Source organism: Mobula hypostoma, unplaced genomic scaffold (assembly GCF_963921235.1).
Source record: "Mobula hypostoma unplaced genomic scaffold, sMobHyp1.1 scaffold_151, whole genome shotgun sequence".
NCBI classification, from domain to species: Eukaryota; Metazoa; Chordata; class Chondrichthyes; order Myliobatiformes; family Myliobatidae; genus Mobula; species Mobula hypostoma.
Genome location: NW_026948220.1, coordinates 80,084 through 97,985, shown reverse-complemented (window position 1 = coordinate 97,985; position 17,902 = coordinate 80,084). Strand labels below are relative to the sequence as shown.

Below are 17,902 nucleotides of genomic sequence, written 5' to 3'. Positions count from 1 at the left end.
TGTGTTCATTGTGAGAACTGGCGGTAGAGTTTCAGATTGTGTGAAATGGAAGATAATTGAGTTAATTAGCTTTTGGTTAGTCTAGGGGGATTGGCTTAGCAGTTATAAACCTCGGGTTACCAAGGCTTTGGGTTGTTTTTTTGTTTAGTCTGAGGGTGGCTGTTAACCAGACAGGTGACAATTGCAAGCTGTATATATATATATAAAAAATCTTCTTGTTTTGATGTGGACCTCCAAGTTTTTGATTTTTCACTATTTTTGTAAATAAAAGCACCTCAATCTATTTTTGCCACTCAAGCCATCTTGTTATTTTTCTTAGACAGACGACCCACAGTTTTTGTGTCAGACTGGTAAGAAGGCTCTTGGAAGGTTTCTGGGAATGGTTGGATATTATCGTAAGTTCTGTAAGAACTTTGCTGATATCGCTCTTCCTGTGACTAATCTCCTGAAGAAGGGTGAAAAGTTTGTTTGGACCAAGCCTTGTCAGGAAGCATTTGATCAATTGAAAGTTATTATTTGGGATTAGGCCAATCAATTAGTGTCATCAGCAAATTTAATTAATAGATTGGAGCTGTGGGTGGCGACACAGTCATGGGTGCACAGAGAGTAAAGGAGAGGGCCAAGGAGACAACCCTGTAGGGTGTGTGTGCTGAGGGTCAGAGAGAGAGAGGTGAGGGAGCCCACTCTTACCACCTGCCAGCCATCTGACAGGAAGTCCGGGATCCAGCTGCACAAGGCAGGGTGAAGGCCGAGGTCTCTGAGCTTCTTGTCGATACTTCACGCCTTCGTATGGCTAAAGCTCTGCCATGACTGCAAGGAACTGCAGAGAACTTTGGTCTCATCTGGAAACATCATAGAAACAAGCCTCCCCACTATGGACTCTTCCTACACTTCCCCTGCCTCGGGAAAGCAGGTCGTGCACACAAAGATGCCCACAACTTTGGACATTATTGCTGCAAACCCAATCCCCCATCGGGGAAGGGATACAAAACCCTTAAAGAGCGTACCACCAGGCTCATGGACAGCTTCCTGTCTGCGGTTGTAAGCCAAATTAATGGTCTCCGGTCCAATAAAATGGACTCGACCTCACAATGTAACTCGACGTGACCCTGCCCCATATGTCTATCTGCACTGCACTTTCTCTGCAGCCATAATGCTTTGTTACAGTTATTGTTTTGTCATATATCAGCTCAATGTACTGTTGTAATGTATCGATCTGTGTGGATGGTAGGTCGGGCAAGATTTTCACTGTAGCTCAGTACGTGATAAGGATAAACAAATTCCCCATTTTAATTGTGTGGAGATATTAGACAGACTGAGCTTCTGCTTTGGAACCACAGAAGGAAACTTAACTGTTGTCATTTCTGAGGAACACAAATAAATAGAAAAGGCTTCAGTCTCGCATTACGATCTGCGGTAACTGGGATCAGGTGACCGGTGGTGGGTCTCCCAGACCAATTATCAGAATCAGGTTCAATAGCACCGGCAGATGTCATGTAATTCATTGTCTCTGCGGCAGCAATAGAACCTAATTCATAGCAATAGATTTTAACCATTGTGATTTAAAATAAGAATATACATATTAAATAGTTAAATTATATAAGTAGTACAAAATTAATAAACGTAATAAACTATTTTAAATGTGTGGAACTATTTGACTGAATGGGTTGTTGCTTTTGAAATTCTGGAGTGAAGCTTAACTAAACGGTACTAAAGTATAACTAAACTTATGAGAAGCTCAGAAAATATAAAAGGCTAAATTCTCACATAAATGGGTCAGACACCCAAAAACATTGGCTGCACTTCAGCAGGTACAAACAGTGGAATGAGACCTAGTCTTGGGCCTCAGCCCAGTGGTTATGATCTGAGGCCTGGGACGAGGTGAGGGTAAGCATTCGGCACGGACTAGAAGGGCCGAGATGGCCTGTTTCCGTGCTGTAATTGTTATGTGGTTATATAGAAACATGCTGAAAATATTGCAGAAAAAATCATTGTCCACCCACAACGAGAGGACGTGACAGATCCGGATCTCACTGCCTTGTCTGAATGGGTGAAAGATGAAGCTACACGGACACGTAGAGCAGTGACCGGCAGATGCTGCAGATCTGTGGAAAAACGTGAACAGGAAACAGGATCACCTGACGGGTGGAGGGTCTCCCATCTGATCCGCTGACTCTGCTCCTCGCCCCTCACACGCTGCCCGACCCATCTGCTGCATTTCCCACATTATTCCATATTTACACAAGATACATTTTTACTTTTTCTTCCAGATCGTCCCTGTCCCTTTCCCTCCACCCCCAGGTCAGAGAGTCACAGGCTCGATTCCCATCCCGGTCCAACACACAATTCAGACCCAAAACGGAAATGTGCTGGTTTCATTTAAATCAGTCTATGTTTATAAACACTAATTTCTATTCACATTCCTCCGGCCTCACTGAACAGGAACACTGAAACATCAAGTGAGAAACAGCAAGAGGTGGCCATTCAGCCCCTCTAACCATCAACAAGATGACGGCTGCTCTCCCATCTCAGCCACATGATTCTGCCCGATTCTCATTTACTCGATCCCTCCGGTCTCCACACATCTGCCGACCTCTGTTTTATGTGAGGACAATCACTGAGTCTTCACCGCCCTCTGTGGTGGGGATTTACAGACATTCACCACCCTCGGAGTGGAGATATTTCCCCTCATCTCAGTCCCGGACAGTCCACCCCTTTTTTCAGAGACTGGGATCCCTGGTTCAACCGGTAATGATGTTGTGTATTTCAATGTGTTCACCTCTCAGTCCTCAATTCTCTAAATAAAGGGTTATCACATTTGATCTTTCTTCATATGATGACCCCACCACTCCAGGGATCAGTCTGGTGAATCTTCATTGCACTCTCTATAACAAATACTCTGTAGCCTCTTTGTTAATCCTCTATGGAATTAATTTCCATCTTCTGCAGCCCCGTGTTGCCCCAACCACTCAGCTCCCACCCCGTCACTATTTCGACCCTCCCACCTCCCCCTCACCTGGATCCACCTCTCACTCCCCAGCTCTTGCCCCATCCCCACCCCTCACCTCTTTTCTCTGACTATTTCCCGTCCACTCTCAGTCCAGAGGGAGGGTCTCGGCCCGAAATGTTGACGGTCCATTTCCCTCCACAGATGCTGCCCGACCCACTGAGTTCCTCCGGCAGTTTGTTCTTTGGTCTGTATAACCCGTGTTAGTGTGGGGAGCGGGATTTTACACCATATTCCAGGTACAGTCTCAACAAAACACAAATAATTGTCACTTTGCCCGGACCATTGGCCCCGCTTGCAGGGCAACAGTCTGCCGGTGTTTGCCCCCCAATGTGGTGAATCCCTCTGCTCGCCACCACCGTGGGCTCAGACATTTCCACAGATGAGCCCCTCCTGTCCCCACCGGGACAAACATCCTGTCCGCCCCCTCTCTCACCGTCTTCATCCTTTCAATAAAATCCCCCTCTCCCTCCCCGGGGAACCGGCATCAAACCGACGGGCCGAGCGGTCTCCTCCTACCTCTCAGCGACACATCAGACTCCGGCCGCAGGAGACGCTTCACAAACGCCCCAACTTCCCTCGGAGGGAAATGGAAATAAATCAGAAAGCGGACATTTACTTTGACGGTTGTCCCGCCGTGACGGAAAGTTTGGGAGACCGTGTCAGCGGGGGTAACGCCCTCTCGGCTGGTCCGCCTCGGGTATTGGTTGGAAGCAGTAATTGACATCGCTTCGCACCAATGGGAATAGCGCTGCGCGTGAATCCTCTGTTGACGGCGGTGGGGGAGGGGCTGGTCACGTGATTAGTAGCCCAGCCGTTAAACCGACCAAGCTCGAGCTCACCAGCGCGCGGTGCACAAAAGGCCCCGGATGATCGGTTGAGGTAAGAAGGGATCTCCGGGTTGGGGGTCTCACCGGGCGGGCGTTTTCAACACCGACTTCGGGTAGTTGCTGTGAGCTCCGGACTCCGTGACCCGCAATCCCGGGACAGTCCTGCGCTCTTCCCTCTGTCTCAGCCCCACCATCCGTACACGGGCCCCGGGGAGCTTCCGGCTGATGAGGGAATGGGAACCGATGGATCTCTCAGACAGAGCTGAGCTCCAGCTGTCTAAATGCAAGGATCGGGAACTCGGAGAAAGGGAACAAAATCTTTTACATCAGCTGTTGAGAAAATCACCTTTGTTCTGCCTCCAGTCACAAACCAGAGAAAATCTGCAGATGCTGGAAATCCAAGCAACACACACAAATTGCTGGAGGAACTCAGCATTAGTACTCTTTTCCATAGATGCTGCCTGGCCTGCTGAGTTCCTCCAGCATTTTGTGTCTGTTGCTGGTTCTACCCCCTCTTGTTCTGGACTTTTCTACCTGTGAGGACATGTTTTGTCCCACTCTCTCTGGGTACATAATGATATCAAACACCTTTGCCCTGGGCAACAAGTAGCTTTCACATCACAAATGTGCCAGACTCCAATAAGACATAATACTTCATATTCATTGGCATTGCCATCACTGAGTTCACCACCATCAGTCACCTGGGGGAGGGTTCAGGGGAAATATTTATGTACAATACAGAAACTGGTGTTACCTGTGTGTATTGTGGCGATGTAAAGGTTGCTGGAGGATTTGCAAGTGGGAAGAAGTGGAGTGATATTTGGAAATCTGACCTTTTTAAGCGTCCTTTAGCAAGCAAATCACATATGGACAGTGTGGAACAGCTGTGGAGAGGAAATCCTTCATTACCCACTACAGGCCTACTATACAGGTTGTGTGAGAGTGCAGATGAACTTGATCAAACCCAGAGGACATCAAAGTTCTTATTGACAGTGATTTGCTAGCTGTTAAAATGAATACCTCTCTACTTAAAGTATACTCTGCCCATGTTGCCACTGAGTTACAAAAATGCATAGTAAAAGCTTTATGTGCACACTGGTCATTACAAGTTAGAGGGGACATTGGTGGGAAGGTGGGGAGACCTCCAGTGTCCCTGATGCCCTCACCTACAAGATGTACATCCAGCTGCAGCTTGTAACCCTGCAATTTACAGAGTTGGAACTTGAAATGGATGAATTCCAGATCATCCAGGAGTTGGTGGTGGGGGGCGGGGGGACGCGTTGGGACAGATATGACATGAAGAGAGGTGAATTACACCCAAGGTTCAGGACACAGGAAACTGGGTGAGAGTCAGGAGGGGGAATGAGGTTAAATAGCCATCGAAGGGTACTCTTGTGGCTATCCCACACAACAACAGGTAGACCACTTTAGAAACTGTTGAGAGGTGGGGATTACCTGGCAGAGGAAAGTCAAAGGGGCGATAGGGGATTCGTTAGTTAGGGGAACAGAACAAGTGGGGACTAATATCCCAGTGGTGAGGCTTGCGCGTGCTACTGTGGGGGGAGGGTGATGTGGTTAAAATAAGTTGTAGGGGGAATGGGAGCCAGACTGACATAACAGATAGTGGAGAGGGTGAATTGAATTGAATTGACTTTATTACATACATCCTTCATATACATGAGGAGTAGAAATCTTTACATTACATCTCCGTCTGAATGTGCAATGTATAATTTATGGTCATTTATAATAAATAGTTTGTACATAGGACAGTTAATATAACATAGAAATGCAATTCTATCAGCATGAATTAATCAGTCTGATGGCCTGGTAGAAGATGATGTCCCAGAGCTTGTGGGTCCTTTTGCTGTGGTACTGTTTCCTGGATGGTAGCAGCAGGAACAGGTTGTGGTGAATTGGGTGGCCAAAATCCTTTGGGGCCTTTTTCACCCAGAGGGTTGTGGTTCTGCGGATTGCTCTGCCTCAGAAGGCAGCGGAGGGCAATTCTCTGGATTCTTTCAAAAAAGAGTTAGATAGAGCTCTTAAAGATAGCAGAGTGAAGGGATATGGGGAGAAGGCAGGAAAAGGGTACTGATTGTGGATGATCAGCCATGATCACAGTGAATGGTGGTGCTGGCTCGAAGGGCTGAATGGCCTACTCCTACAACTATTGTCTATTGTCTACACACCTATCTCTATGAATGTCCTGAGTAGTGGGAAGTTCACATCTACAGATGCGCTGGGCTGCCCGCACCACTCTCTGCAGGTTCCTGCGATTAAGGGAAGTACAGTTCCCATACCAGGCAGCGATGCAGCCAGTCAGGATGCTCTCAATTGTGTTCCTGTAGAAAGTTATTAGGATTTGGGGCCCCATCCCAAGCTTCTGGTGAAAGAGGCGCTGTTGTGCTCTTTTCACAACACAGCTGGTATGTACAGACCATGTGAGATCCTCGGCGATGTTTATGCCAAGGAACTTAAAGCTGTTCACCGTCTCAACCCCAGATCCATTGATGTCAATAGGGGTTAGCCTGTCTCCATTCCTCCTGTCGTCCACAATCAGCTCCTTTGTTTTTTTTAGATTAGATTAGATTCAACTTTATTGTCATTGTGCCAAGTACAGATACAAAGCCAATGAAATGCAGTTAGCATCTGACCAGAAATGCAAAGAATAGTGTTATTTACAAAATAACTGAGAATAAAAAGTACTACAGCACACAAATATAAAAGTACTGAGACAGTACAATACGGATGCAATACTGCTTAGCGCTGTGATGTGAGGTTCAGCAGGGTCACAGCCTCAGGGAAGAAGCTCTTTCTGTGGCTGCTGGTGTGGGAGCGGAGGCTCCTGTAGCGCCTACTAGATGGGAGGAGAGTAAAAAGTCCATGGTTAGGGTGAGATGCATCCTTGATAATGCTTTTCGCCCTGCCCAGGCTGCGTTTATGGTAGATGTTCTCAATGCTGGACAATTATACTTTTATACTTTATACTTTATTGTCGCCAAACAATTGGTACTAGAACATACAATCATCACAGCGATATTTGATTCTGCGCTTTCCCGCTCCCTGGATTACAAATATTAAATATTAAAAATAGTTAAAATTAATAAATATTAAACATTTAAATTATAAGTCATAAATAGAAAATAGAAAGATGGGAAGTAAGGTAGTGCAAAAAAACGGAGAGGCAGGTCTGGATATTTGGAGGGTACGGCCCAGATCTGGGTCAAGATTCATTCAGCAGTCTTATCACATTCGGAAAGAAGCTGTTCCCAACTCTGGCCGTACGAGTCTTCAAGCTCCTGTGCCTTCTCCCGGAGGGAAGAGGGATGAAAAGTGTGTTGGCTGGCTGGGTCGTGTCCTTGATTATCCTGGCAGCACTGCTCCGACAGAGTGCGATGTACAGTGAGTCCACAGACGGAAGATTGGTTTGTGTGATGTGTTGTGTCGTGTTCACGATCTTCTGCAGCTTCTTTCGGTCTTGGACAGGACAACTTCCATACCAGGTTGTGATGCACCCTAGAAGAATGCTTTCTACGGTGCATCTATAAAAAATAGTGAGGGTTTTAGGGGACAGGCCAAATTTCTTTAGTTTTCTCAGGAAGTAAAGGCGCTGGTGGGCCTTCTTGCCAGTGTGCTCTGCATGGTTGGACCAAGTCAGGTCATTTGTGATATTGACCCCGAGGAACTTAAAGCTATTGACCTGTTCCACTTGCGCACCACCGATGTAAATTTGGTCGTGCAGTCCACTACTCTTTACGAAGTCAACAACTAATTCCTTCGTCTTGCTGACGTTGAGGGATAGGTTATTGTCTTCGCACCATGCCACCAGGTTCTTAATTTCCTCTCTATACTCAAACTCATCATTACCCGAGATACGGCCTACAATTGTTGTGTCATCAGCAAACTTATATGTTGAGTTTGAAGGAAACTTGGCTACACAATCATGAGTGTACAGTGAGTACAGCAGGGGGCTTAGTAGTTTGTCCCCTATTTTTAGAGCCTGGGTCCTGTCTGTAAGGAAGTTGAAGATCCAGTTGCAGATCTGAGTGCTAAGGCCCAGGTTCTGGAGCTTAGGAATCAGTTTATTTGGAATGATGGTATTAAAGGCAGAGCTGTAGTCAATGAAAAGGAGCCTTATGTATGTGTCTTTATTCTCCAGGTGTTCTAAGGAGGAATGTAGGGACAGAGAGATGGCATCTGCCATTGACCTGTTGCTCCAGTAGGCTAATTGCAAAACGTCGAGGTTGACTGGTAGGCTGTGGTTGATGTGTGCCATAACCAATCTCTCGAAGCACTTCATAGCAATTGACGTCAGAGCCACAGGTCGATAGTGATTCAGGCATGTCACCTTGCTCTTCTTCGGCACTGGGATTATCATTGCCTTCTTAAAACATGAGGGGATCTTAGACTGAAGCAAGGAGCAGTTGAAGATGTCAGCAAACACTCCAGCTAGCTCGCTTGCACAGGCCCGGAGAACCCGTCCTGGGACGCCATCTGGGCCAGTCGCCTTCCTTGGATTTATCTTCAGGAAGGCCCTTCTAACGCCTCCTCGGTGACGATGAATCTCGATGTCACCAGGTCCGGTTCATCCGGAGGGAGCTGGATGCTCCTCTTCTGTTCGAATCTTGCGTAGAATAGGTTAAGTTCGTCAGGAAGAGAAGCGCTACAGTTATTGATATTCCCAGCTTTTCTTTGTGCCCAGTGATCTCATTTAGACCCTGCCATAGTCTACTGGCATCCCTTTGGTTAGCCTGGGCTTCCAACTTGGCTCGATATTGCCTCTAGGCGCCCTTAATGGCTTTCCGGAGTTCACACCTGGATTCCGTGTAGCGACTGGTATCCTCGGACCTAAAAGCCGCAGCTCTAGCCTTTGGGACTTGACCTCATAATTCATCCAAGGTTTCCGGTTAGGGAATACCCAGATCGCCTTGCGAGACACACAGTCCTCTGTGCATTTCCAAATAAAGTCCGTGACAGCTGAGGCATACTCATCGAGGTTAGCTGCCGAGTCCTTGAATACTAACCAGTCCACCGATTCAAAACAGTCACGGAGGACCTCATCCATTTCCTCCGTCGAACGCGACACTACTTTTGACACCGTGACCTCCCGCTTCAGTTTCTGTTTGTAAGCCGGCAGCAGGAGTACGGCCTGATGGTCCGATTTTCCGAAGTGAGGTCGTGGGACGGAACGGTAGGCATCCTTGACTGCTGTGTAGCAGTGGTCAAGTATATTCGGGCCTCTAGTGGGGCAGAAGACATGCTGGTATAACTTTGGTAGCGCCTTTCTGAGGTTGGTCTGGTTAAAGTCCCCGGCTGTAATGAGCAAAACCTCCGGATACCTGGTCTCAAGTTCACTGATGTTGGCATACAGTATGTTCAGAGCACACTCCACGTCCGCCTGGGGGGGAATGTAGACCACTGTAACATGACAGATGTGAATTCCCCTAGCAGATAGTAGGGACGGCACTTCACCGACAGATGTTTCAGGTCCGGGCTGCAGGAGCTTGTCAGTGCCACTGTATCCGAGCACCATGTGGTGTTGATCAGTAGGCAGACACCACCTCCCCTCGTCTTGCCGGAAGACGCCGTGCGGTCCATCCAATGGATCGAAAATCCCTCCAGTCGGATGTCACAGTTGGGGGTGGCAGGGGAGAGCCAGGTCTCGGTGAAACAGAATACACAGCAGTTCTGCATCTCCCTGCAGTAGGTGAGTCTCCCTTTAAGATCATCCACCTTGTCCTCTATGGTTTGCACATTAGCTAGTAGGATGGTGGGTATAGGACCCTGAAGCCCCTCAGCTTCAATCCGACCAGCAGCCCAGCTCTTTTCCCACGTTTCCTCGGTAAATAGTGCATCTTTCCAGGTTTCCATCGATGCAGTGTGTTGTTGTCAGCTCTTTGAGGTTGGTGGACGCATCCCACTGGGTTCGATCAGTGGGTTTCGTCGTTGGGAGCTCCAGGTCGGGCCGAGTGACGGGGGAGGCTCCGCTGCCACTTCCAGCTGCCGGGGGCCCGAGCTGTCGATTGGGTCGGGCACCGAAGCCGACACTTAATCCCGGATGGCCGGGCTCCTGGTTGAAACAAGTCCGTAAGCCGAGTCACTGTTACGGAGGCCTGTGCTCCAGCCGAGCCTCGGGCTCGATTTCCGAGGTCGGCAGCGGAGGCTTCACTTCTGGCAGCTGTGGATAGCCACTAATGGGGTTTTATGCTGGTCGCTCCGGGGAAGCGTCTGGGGCACCTTGAGGTCTCTGCCGTCACTTCTGTGTGGTCGTCTGTTCCGGAGAGGTACTGGTCGGAATGGGCCGTGTCTCCAAGTGCTTCGGCACGGTAGCAGACCACAGGTCTCCGGGAACGTGGTGGGCCTCACTGGTTGGGTCCGGGTGCGGTCCGGAGTCTAAGAAGCAATTCTGGCATGGTGGTCTCCAGCTGGGTCAGTAGCTTCGCCAGGGTGTTGTTGGTCTTGCTATATGTAGCAGATTGGAGGTTTAGAAGGGTTTCTTGTGTATAGGACAGTTTGCTCAGGAGAGCATGCACAGAGTCGCCAGTTAATGGCGCTATCTTTTTACCCATTTACATGAGTAGAAATCTTTACGTTACATCTCCATCTAAATGTGCAATGTGTAATTTTCATAATTTACAATAGATATGTTATACATAGGATTGCCAATATATCATAGAAATGCAATTGTATTAGCATGAATTAATTGGTCAGATGGCCTGGTGGAAGATGATGTCCCGGAGCCTGTTGGTCCTTTTGCTGTGGTACCGTTTCCTGGATGGGAGCAGCAGGAACAGGTTGTGGTTGTGGTGACTTGGGTCCCCAATATCCTTTGGGCCCTTTTTACACACCTGTCTCTGTAAATGTCCTGAATAGTGGGAAGTTCACATCTACAGATGCGCTGGGCTGTCTGCACCACTCTCTGCAGGTTCCTGCGATTAAGGGAAGTACAGTTCCCATACCAGGCAGTGATGCAGCCGGTCAGGATGCTCTCAATTGTGTCCCTGTAGAAAGTCCTTAGGATTTGGGGCCCCATCCCAAACTTCTTCAACCGTCTGAGGTGAAAGAGGTGCTGTTGTGCTCTTTTCACAACACAGCCGGTATGTACAGACCATGTGAGATCCTCGGTGATGTTTATGCTGAGGAACTTAAAGCTGTTCACCCTCTCAACCCCAGATCCATTGATGTCAATAGGGATTAGCCTGTCTCCATTCCTCCTGTCGTCCACAATCAGCTCCTTTGCTTTTTTTTAGATTAGATTGGATTCAACTTTATTGTCATTGTGCCAAGTACAGATACAAAGCCAATGAAATGCAGTTAGCATCTGACCAGAAATGCAAAGAATAGTGTTATTTACAAAATAACTGAGAATAAAAAGTACTACAGCACACAAATATAAAAGTACTGAGACAGTACAATACGGATGACAGACAGTCCAAGGTCCAATTGCAGAGGGATGAGCTGATACCAAGCTGGTGAAGTTTGATGATCAGCCTGAAGGGGCTTACAGAATTGAATGCCGAACTAAAGTCAATGAACAGCATTCTGACGTAGGAGTTGGGGCTGTCCAGGTGGGTCGGGGCAGAGTGAAGTGCTGTGGAGATGGCGTCCTCTGTTGACCTGTTGGTGCGATCGGCAAATTGATGGGGGTGCAGGGTAGTGGGAAGACAGGATTTCAGATGTGATACAACCAGTCTCTCAAAGCACTTTGCAATGATGGGGGTGAGTGCAACTGGGCGGAAATCATTCAGGCTCGTGGCAGTGGAATGCTTCGGTACTGGCACGATGGTGGCGATCTTGAAGCTTGTGGGGACAAAACCCTGGGCCAGGGACAGATTAAAAATGTCCGTGAAGACCCCGGCCAACTGTCCTGCACAGACTCTGAGCACATGGTCAGGTATTCCATCCGGACCAGCTGCCTTCCGTACATTCACCCTGCTCAGGGTGGCACAAACATCGGAGGTGGAACGTGAGAGAGACAGTTCACCAGGTGGGAGATCTGCTTTGAGGGTGACCTCCATGTTCTGTCGGTCAAAGCAAGCGTAGAAGTAATTGAGCTCATCAGGGAGGGTAGCAGAGCTGGAAGGGGGCACAATACTAGGAGATTTGAAGTCTGTAATGACCTGTATGCCATGTACATGGGCCAGGGGTCTGAGGAGTTGAAATGCTCCTCGATTCTCTGTTTGTTTATGTGTTTAGCCTGAGAGATTCCCCTCCTCAGGTTGGCCCTGGCTGAGGTGTAACCCTCCCGGTCTCCAGACCTGAGGGCTGAATCTCTGGTTTTGAGCAGGAGGTGAACCTCTCTGTTCATCCATGGTTTCTGATTGGGGAAAACTTTTATTGTTTTTGTAATGTCACTCTATCTACACACTTGTTGATGTGCTCAAGGACAGAGTTGGTATATAAATCAATGTTAATCTGAGAGTCTGTGGTGGCATGGGCAGCAAACGTGCTCCAGTCTGTGTGCTGGAATTGGTGCTGAAGAGCAGAGTCAGCCCCCTCCAGCCAGATCTGAATAGTCTTCATTGTGGGTTTCACACTTTTAGTGACCGGGCTATACTTGGGAAGCAGAAACAGTGAAAGATGGTCGGACTGTCCCAGGTGGGGGAGGGTAGTGAGTTTGTCAGCATCAGCCACATTTGTGTAGACATGATCTAAGGTTTTATTACACGTGGTGGTGCGTAATACATTTTGGTAAAATCTTGGAAGCACGTTACAATGATTAAAGTCCCCAGCAGAAATCAAAGCTCCGTCTGGATGCAATGTCTGCAGCTTGCTAATAGCAGCACTGAGGTCTTTCATGGCTACTTTAGCATTAGCATCCAGTGGAACATAAACTGCAACAGCAATGATGCATGTTTTGTGACAATGAGGGAGAGGTTGTTTTCTTGACACCAGTCAGATGTTGTTCAGACATCAGATACAGTCAGCAATCAAATGGTTGAGCATGGAGCCTTCTCCTTCCCACCCTCCACCCACCTTCTTTATTGGGCCTCTGCCCTTACCCTCTTCAGTCCTGACGAAGGGTTATGGCCGGAAATGTTAACTGATCATTTCCACGGATGCTGCCCGACCTGCTGAGTACCTCCAGCATGTTGTGAATGGTGTGATGAATGTGCTGAGCTGTGTATATCACAATGCAAGAAGCATCGTAGGAAAGCCAGATGAGCTCAGGACAGGGAATTATGATATTGTAGCCATTATTGGGACTTGGTTGTACCCAACAGTCTGAGGGATTTAGAGGAACAAATTTGTAGAGAGATCGCAGACCATGCCACAAAACAAAAGTTGATTCAGAAAGTGATTTTAACTTTCTATATATTGACTGGGACTCCCATACTGTAAAAGGACTAGATGGGGTAGAGTTTATCAAATGTGCCCTTAATCTGTTCATAGAATTCCCGACGTAGAAGTGTGCAATAAGCTGATGATCCAGGGCTGGTGATAGAAATTAGTGATCATAATGCCATGAGATTCAAAGCAAATGTGGAAAAAAGAGAGCTCTGGACCACGGGTTGAGATTCTAAATTGGAGAAAGGTCAATTTTGATGGTATCAGAAAGGATCTGACAAGTGTGGTTTGGGACAGGCTGTTTTCTGGCAAAGGAGTACTTGGTAAGTGGGAGGCATTCAGAAGTGAAATTTTGAGGGTGTAGAGTTTGTATGTGCCTGCAAAATAAAAGTTGAAAGTTAACTGGTGCAGGGAACCTTGGTTTTCAAGAGATATTGAGGCCCCGGATATTTTGTTCCTCTAAATGCCTCAGACTGTTGGGTGCTAACAGGACTCGATAATGACTACAATATCATAATTCCACCCTCTGAGCTCATCTGACTTTTTTTTCAGTCGTCTTCTGTTGGTTTCTAAAGGCTTCCCAATCGTTTTTGCCCTTTTGTTTGCCCTCTCCTTGGCTTTTATGTTGGCTTCGGCTTCTCATTTCAACCACGGTTGTGTCCTCCTGCCTTTCCAATGTTTCCACATCTTTCACATCACTGAGCTCCCAAATTGCTCCCAGAAACTCCAGCCATCGCTGCTCCATTGTCACTCCCAACTTTTCCCTTCCAAACAAGTTTGGGCAGCTTCTCTGTCATAGAAACATGGAGAAGTTCAGTACAGAAACAGGCTATCTGGCCCATCTGGTCAATGCTGGAAAAACATTCAAGCTGTCTAATGCAACTACCTGCACTGGGACCATCGCCCTCCACACCCCAACCATCCAGGCTCCCATCCAAACTTCTTTTAAATGGTGAAACTGAGCTCATATTCACTACTTGTGCTGACATCTCATTCCGCACGCTCACAACCATTTCCGTAAAACGCTTTTCCAAATATTCCTGTTAAATTTTCACCTTTCCCACTTACCCATGACCTCGGGTTGTCATCCCACCCAACCTCTGGAAAAAGCTGCTTGCATTTACCCTATTCATACCCTTATAATTTTGTATACTTCTAACAAATCCTCAAAACAATGTATAATTTCCTTCTTTATGCTTAGAGCCTTTTTTAGATGTATAATATGATGAGGGGCTTTGATCATGTGGATAGCCAGAGGTTTTTTCCCAGGGCTGAAGTGGCTAACACGAGGGGGCATAGTTTTAAGGTGCTGGGAAATAGATACCGAGGGGATGTCAGGGGTCAGTTTTTTACACAGAGAGTGGTGGGTGCGTGGAATGCCCTGCCGGCTAGTTGTGTGAGAGTGTTTCAGTTACTGTGGGGCCAGGCACCCATGCAGCTCAGTGGGAACAGGGAATAATGCCAATGGAGAGAGTCAAACTGAGCTAGGTCACAGATTGGGGATGGCAGAAATGCTCCATTCTTATTGAGACAGGAAGACCATTAGAGAGTTTAATGCTCATTCCTGATACCAGCACTGTGCCTAGTTAGATGATTTCTCTCTCCAACTTGGGTTGAACTTCACTGTAACAGTGTGATGCCAGATGACACCTTGACAACTCAAGTGATCTCATCTGAAATGTTGTCCTGCCCCTGTTGATGGATTTTGTAAATTTTTTTACAGGTTAAAAATGACAAGGAATTTATCTACTGGAATCTCGAACACAACACGCCAATTTTGCAGTCTCTGACCAGATATTTAAGAAGTGGAGCAAGGGATTCACTCGATCATCCTTCCTGCTCAGACTGCGGGGAGGGATTCACTCAATCATCTGACCGACTGGCATTCCCGTCATTTTACACAGGGGGGAACCCATTCACCTGCTCAGACAGTGGGAATGGATTCACTCGGTCATCTCAACTGAAGGTCCACCAGCAAGTTCACACTGGGCAAGTCCATTCACCTGTTCTGTGGGTGAGAAGGGATTCAGTAGGTGTGCCCATCTGTGGACACACCAGTCAGTTCACACTGGGCGGAGGCTGGTGATCTGCTGAATTTGTGGGGAAGGATTCACTCGGTCATTTGAACTAATGGCTCACCAGCGAGTTTACACCGAGGAGCGGCCGTTCACCTGCTCAGACTGTGGGAAGGGATTCACTTGCTCATCTCAGCTGAAGGTGCATCAGCGAGTTCACAGTGGAGAGAGGCCTTTCACCTGCTCAGATTGTGGAAAACGATTCGCTTGCTCATCTGAACTGAAGGTGCATCAGCGAGTTCACACTGGAGAGAGGCCATTCACCTGCTCAGACTGTGGGAAGGGATTCACTCAGTCATCTCATCTGAAGGTACATCAGAGAGTTCACACTGGGGAGAGGCCGTTCACCTGCTCAGACTGCGGGAAGGGATTCACTCAGTCATCCAACCTACTGGTACACATGTCAGTTCACGCTGGGGAGAGGCCATTCACCTGTTTAGACTGTGGGAAAGGATTCATTCGGTCATCTGAACTGAAGTTACATCAGCGAGTTCACACTGGGGAGAGGCCGTTCATCTGCTCAGACTGTGGGAGGAGATTCACTTGGTCATCTGAACTGAAGGTGCATCAGCGAGCTCACACTGGAGAGAGGCCGTTCACCTGCTCAGATTGTGGAAAGCAATTCACTTGCTCATCTGAACTGAAGGTGCATCAGCAAGTTCACACTGGGGAGAGGCCGTTCACCTGCTCAGACTGTGGAAAGGGATTCACTCGGTCATCCCAGCTGCTGGTACACAGGTCAGTTCACACTGGGGAGTGGCCGTTCACTTGCTTCGACTGTGGAAAGGGATTCACTCAGTCATCTCATCTGAAGGTACATCAGAGAGTTCACACTGGGGAGAGGCCGTTCACCTGCTCAGACTGCGGGAAGGGATTCACTCAGTCATCCAACCTACTGGTACACATGACAGTTCACACTGGGGAGAGGCCTTTCACCTGCTCAGACTGTGGGAAAGGATTCTCACGGTCATCTGAACTGAAGTTACATCAGCGAGTTCACACTGGTGAGAGGCCATTCACCTGTTCAGACTGTGGGAGGAGATTCACTCGGTCATCTGAACTGAAGGTACATCAGCGAGTTCACATTGGACAGAGGCCGTTCACCTGCTCAGACTGTGGGAAAGGATTCACTCAGTCATATTATCTGAAAGTACATCAGCGAGTTCACACTGGGGAGAGGCTGATCACCTGCTCAGACTTTCTGAAGGGATTCTCTCAGCCACATCAACCAAATGTGCATCATTGAGTTCACACTGGGGAGAGGTTGTTCACCTGCTGTGAATGTGGGAAGCGATTCACGCAGTCATCTAACATAATGTAACTCTCACTTCGGCTGGTAGCTTAATATAGGGGCTGATAGCCCCCCAGCCCGGCCAAACTTCAGAAATTTTGTTTGGGTGGTGCTGTGCCATGTGTCCCCTGTTACAAATCAGTACCCTGTGTGACGCGGTCCTGAATTACCCCTATGAACTCTGCTCAATTACCCCTATTGACTGTGCTTTTGAAAAGAGAGAGAGAGAGAGTTATTTAACATCGGTATCTTGTTTTGAAAGAGAGAGAGACAAAGACTAACTGTTGGACTGTCACTTTAACGCACGAGAAAGAACTGGTTAACTTCAGGATTTCTGCTCAGTTGGAGACAGCACTGAGCAGCTCGTAAGTTGCTCTGGTGACCGAAGGCGGTGTTATTTAATGGACACTCTATGTTATGATTTTCAGCAGGTTGTTGACACTTTCTTCAAGGATTTTTGCCTGCTTGGATTTCTTTCACAGAGAGAGGATGGAGAAGTTATTTGAATGACAGTTGATGGTCAGCACGGGAAGGTAAAATAGGAAGTCCGATGATAGATCTCAGACACATGTTTGGACACTGAATGAGCATTGTTGTGGCTGCAGGAAAAGTGGGTTTTGGAGGATCGATCTGGTGGATTGATCTGTCGCTCTTGCAGTGGAAAGAGGAAAGGGGTTGACTGGTGGGGAGTTGTCCATGAGTCCACCACAGAAAACCAGTCCCCTTTGTTAAAGTTACAGTCAGTGACTTTTAAAGGATTTTGAAGGACAATGAGAAGATTGACGGCGTCAGCTCACCTGAAGACTCAAATCTCTCCCTCTCTCTCTCTCTCTCCATCACTGCCAAACTGAATACCATGAACTGAACTGAACTTTACTCATCATTGTAAGACTGTATCTTTTTACCCTTAGACTTAAAGAAGCTTGGTTTTTTGTACATATATATTCCACACTTACTTTTATGTAATCATTACTAACCTCTTTGGTTTATCTACATTTATATTACTGTATTGTGTAGTTACTAATAAATATTATTAGTTTCTAATGATACTGGACTCCAAAGTGTTTTCCATCTCTGCTGGTTCTTCATTCCCGTCATGGAGTACATGACACCTGAAATAACAAACGGTACACAATGTACGATGAAACAATTGAGCTTTATAATTCTTACTTTGACTATATGTTTACTGAAGTAAACAAAATAGAGAAAAAGGTCCCACTCTCTCCATTCACATCTTCTCATCTCTCCCCAGCAAAAGACCATGAAAATCTCTCTTCCAGACTCACAAGAAAGAACATTTCTCTCATTGGATAGCCCCGCACTCCTAAACCCTGTTATCTCTGGACATAACCTAAACATTGCTGCTACAGAGAAACCATTACCTCAGCAGTGAAACATTACAGAGAAGCCATTA

General features: G+C 47.3%; 1 protein-coding gene across 1 annotated transcript in view; it reads left to right on the top strand.

Moving 5' to 3' along the window:
* LOC134341996 (zinc finger protein 850-like) overlaps positions 1 to 17,422 on the top strand; it is a 31,147-nt gene extending 13,725 nt beyond the window's left edge. The window contains exons 3-4 of the mRNA XM_063039930.1: positions 15,089 to 15,115; positions 15,283 to 17,422. Coding sequence (XP_062896000.1) covers positions 15,089 to 15,115; positions 15,283 to 16,443 — 1,188 coding nt within the window. The 3' untranslated portion in view covers positions 16,444 to 17,422. The remainder of the gene's footprint in view (positions 1 to 15,088; positions 15,116 to 15,282) is intronic.
* The last annotated feature ends 480 nt before the right edge of the window (positions 17,423 to 17,902 follow it).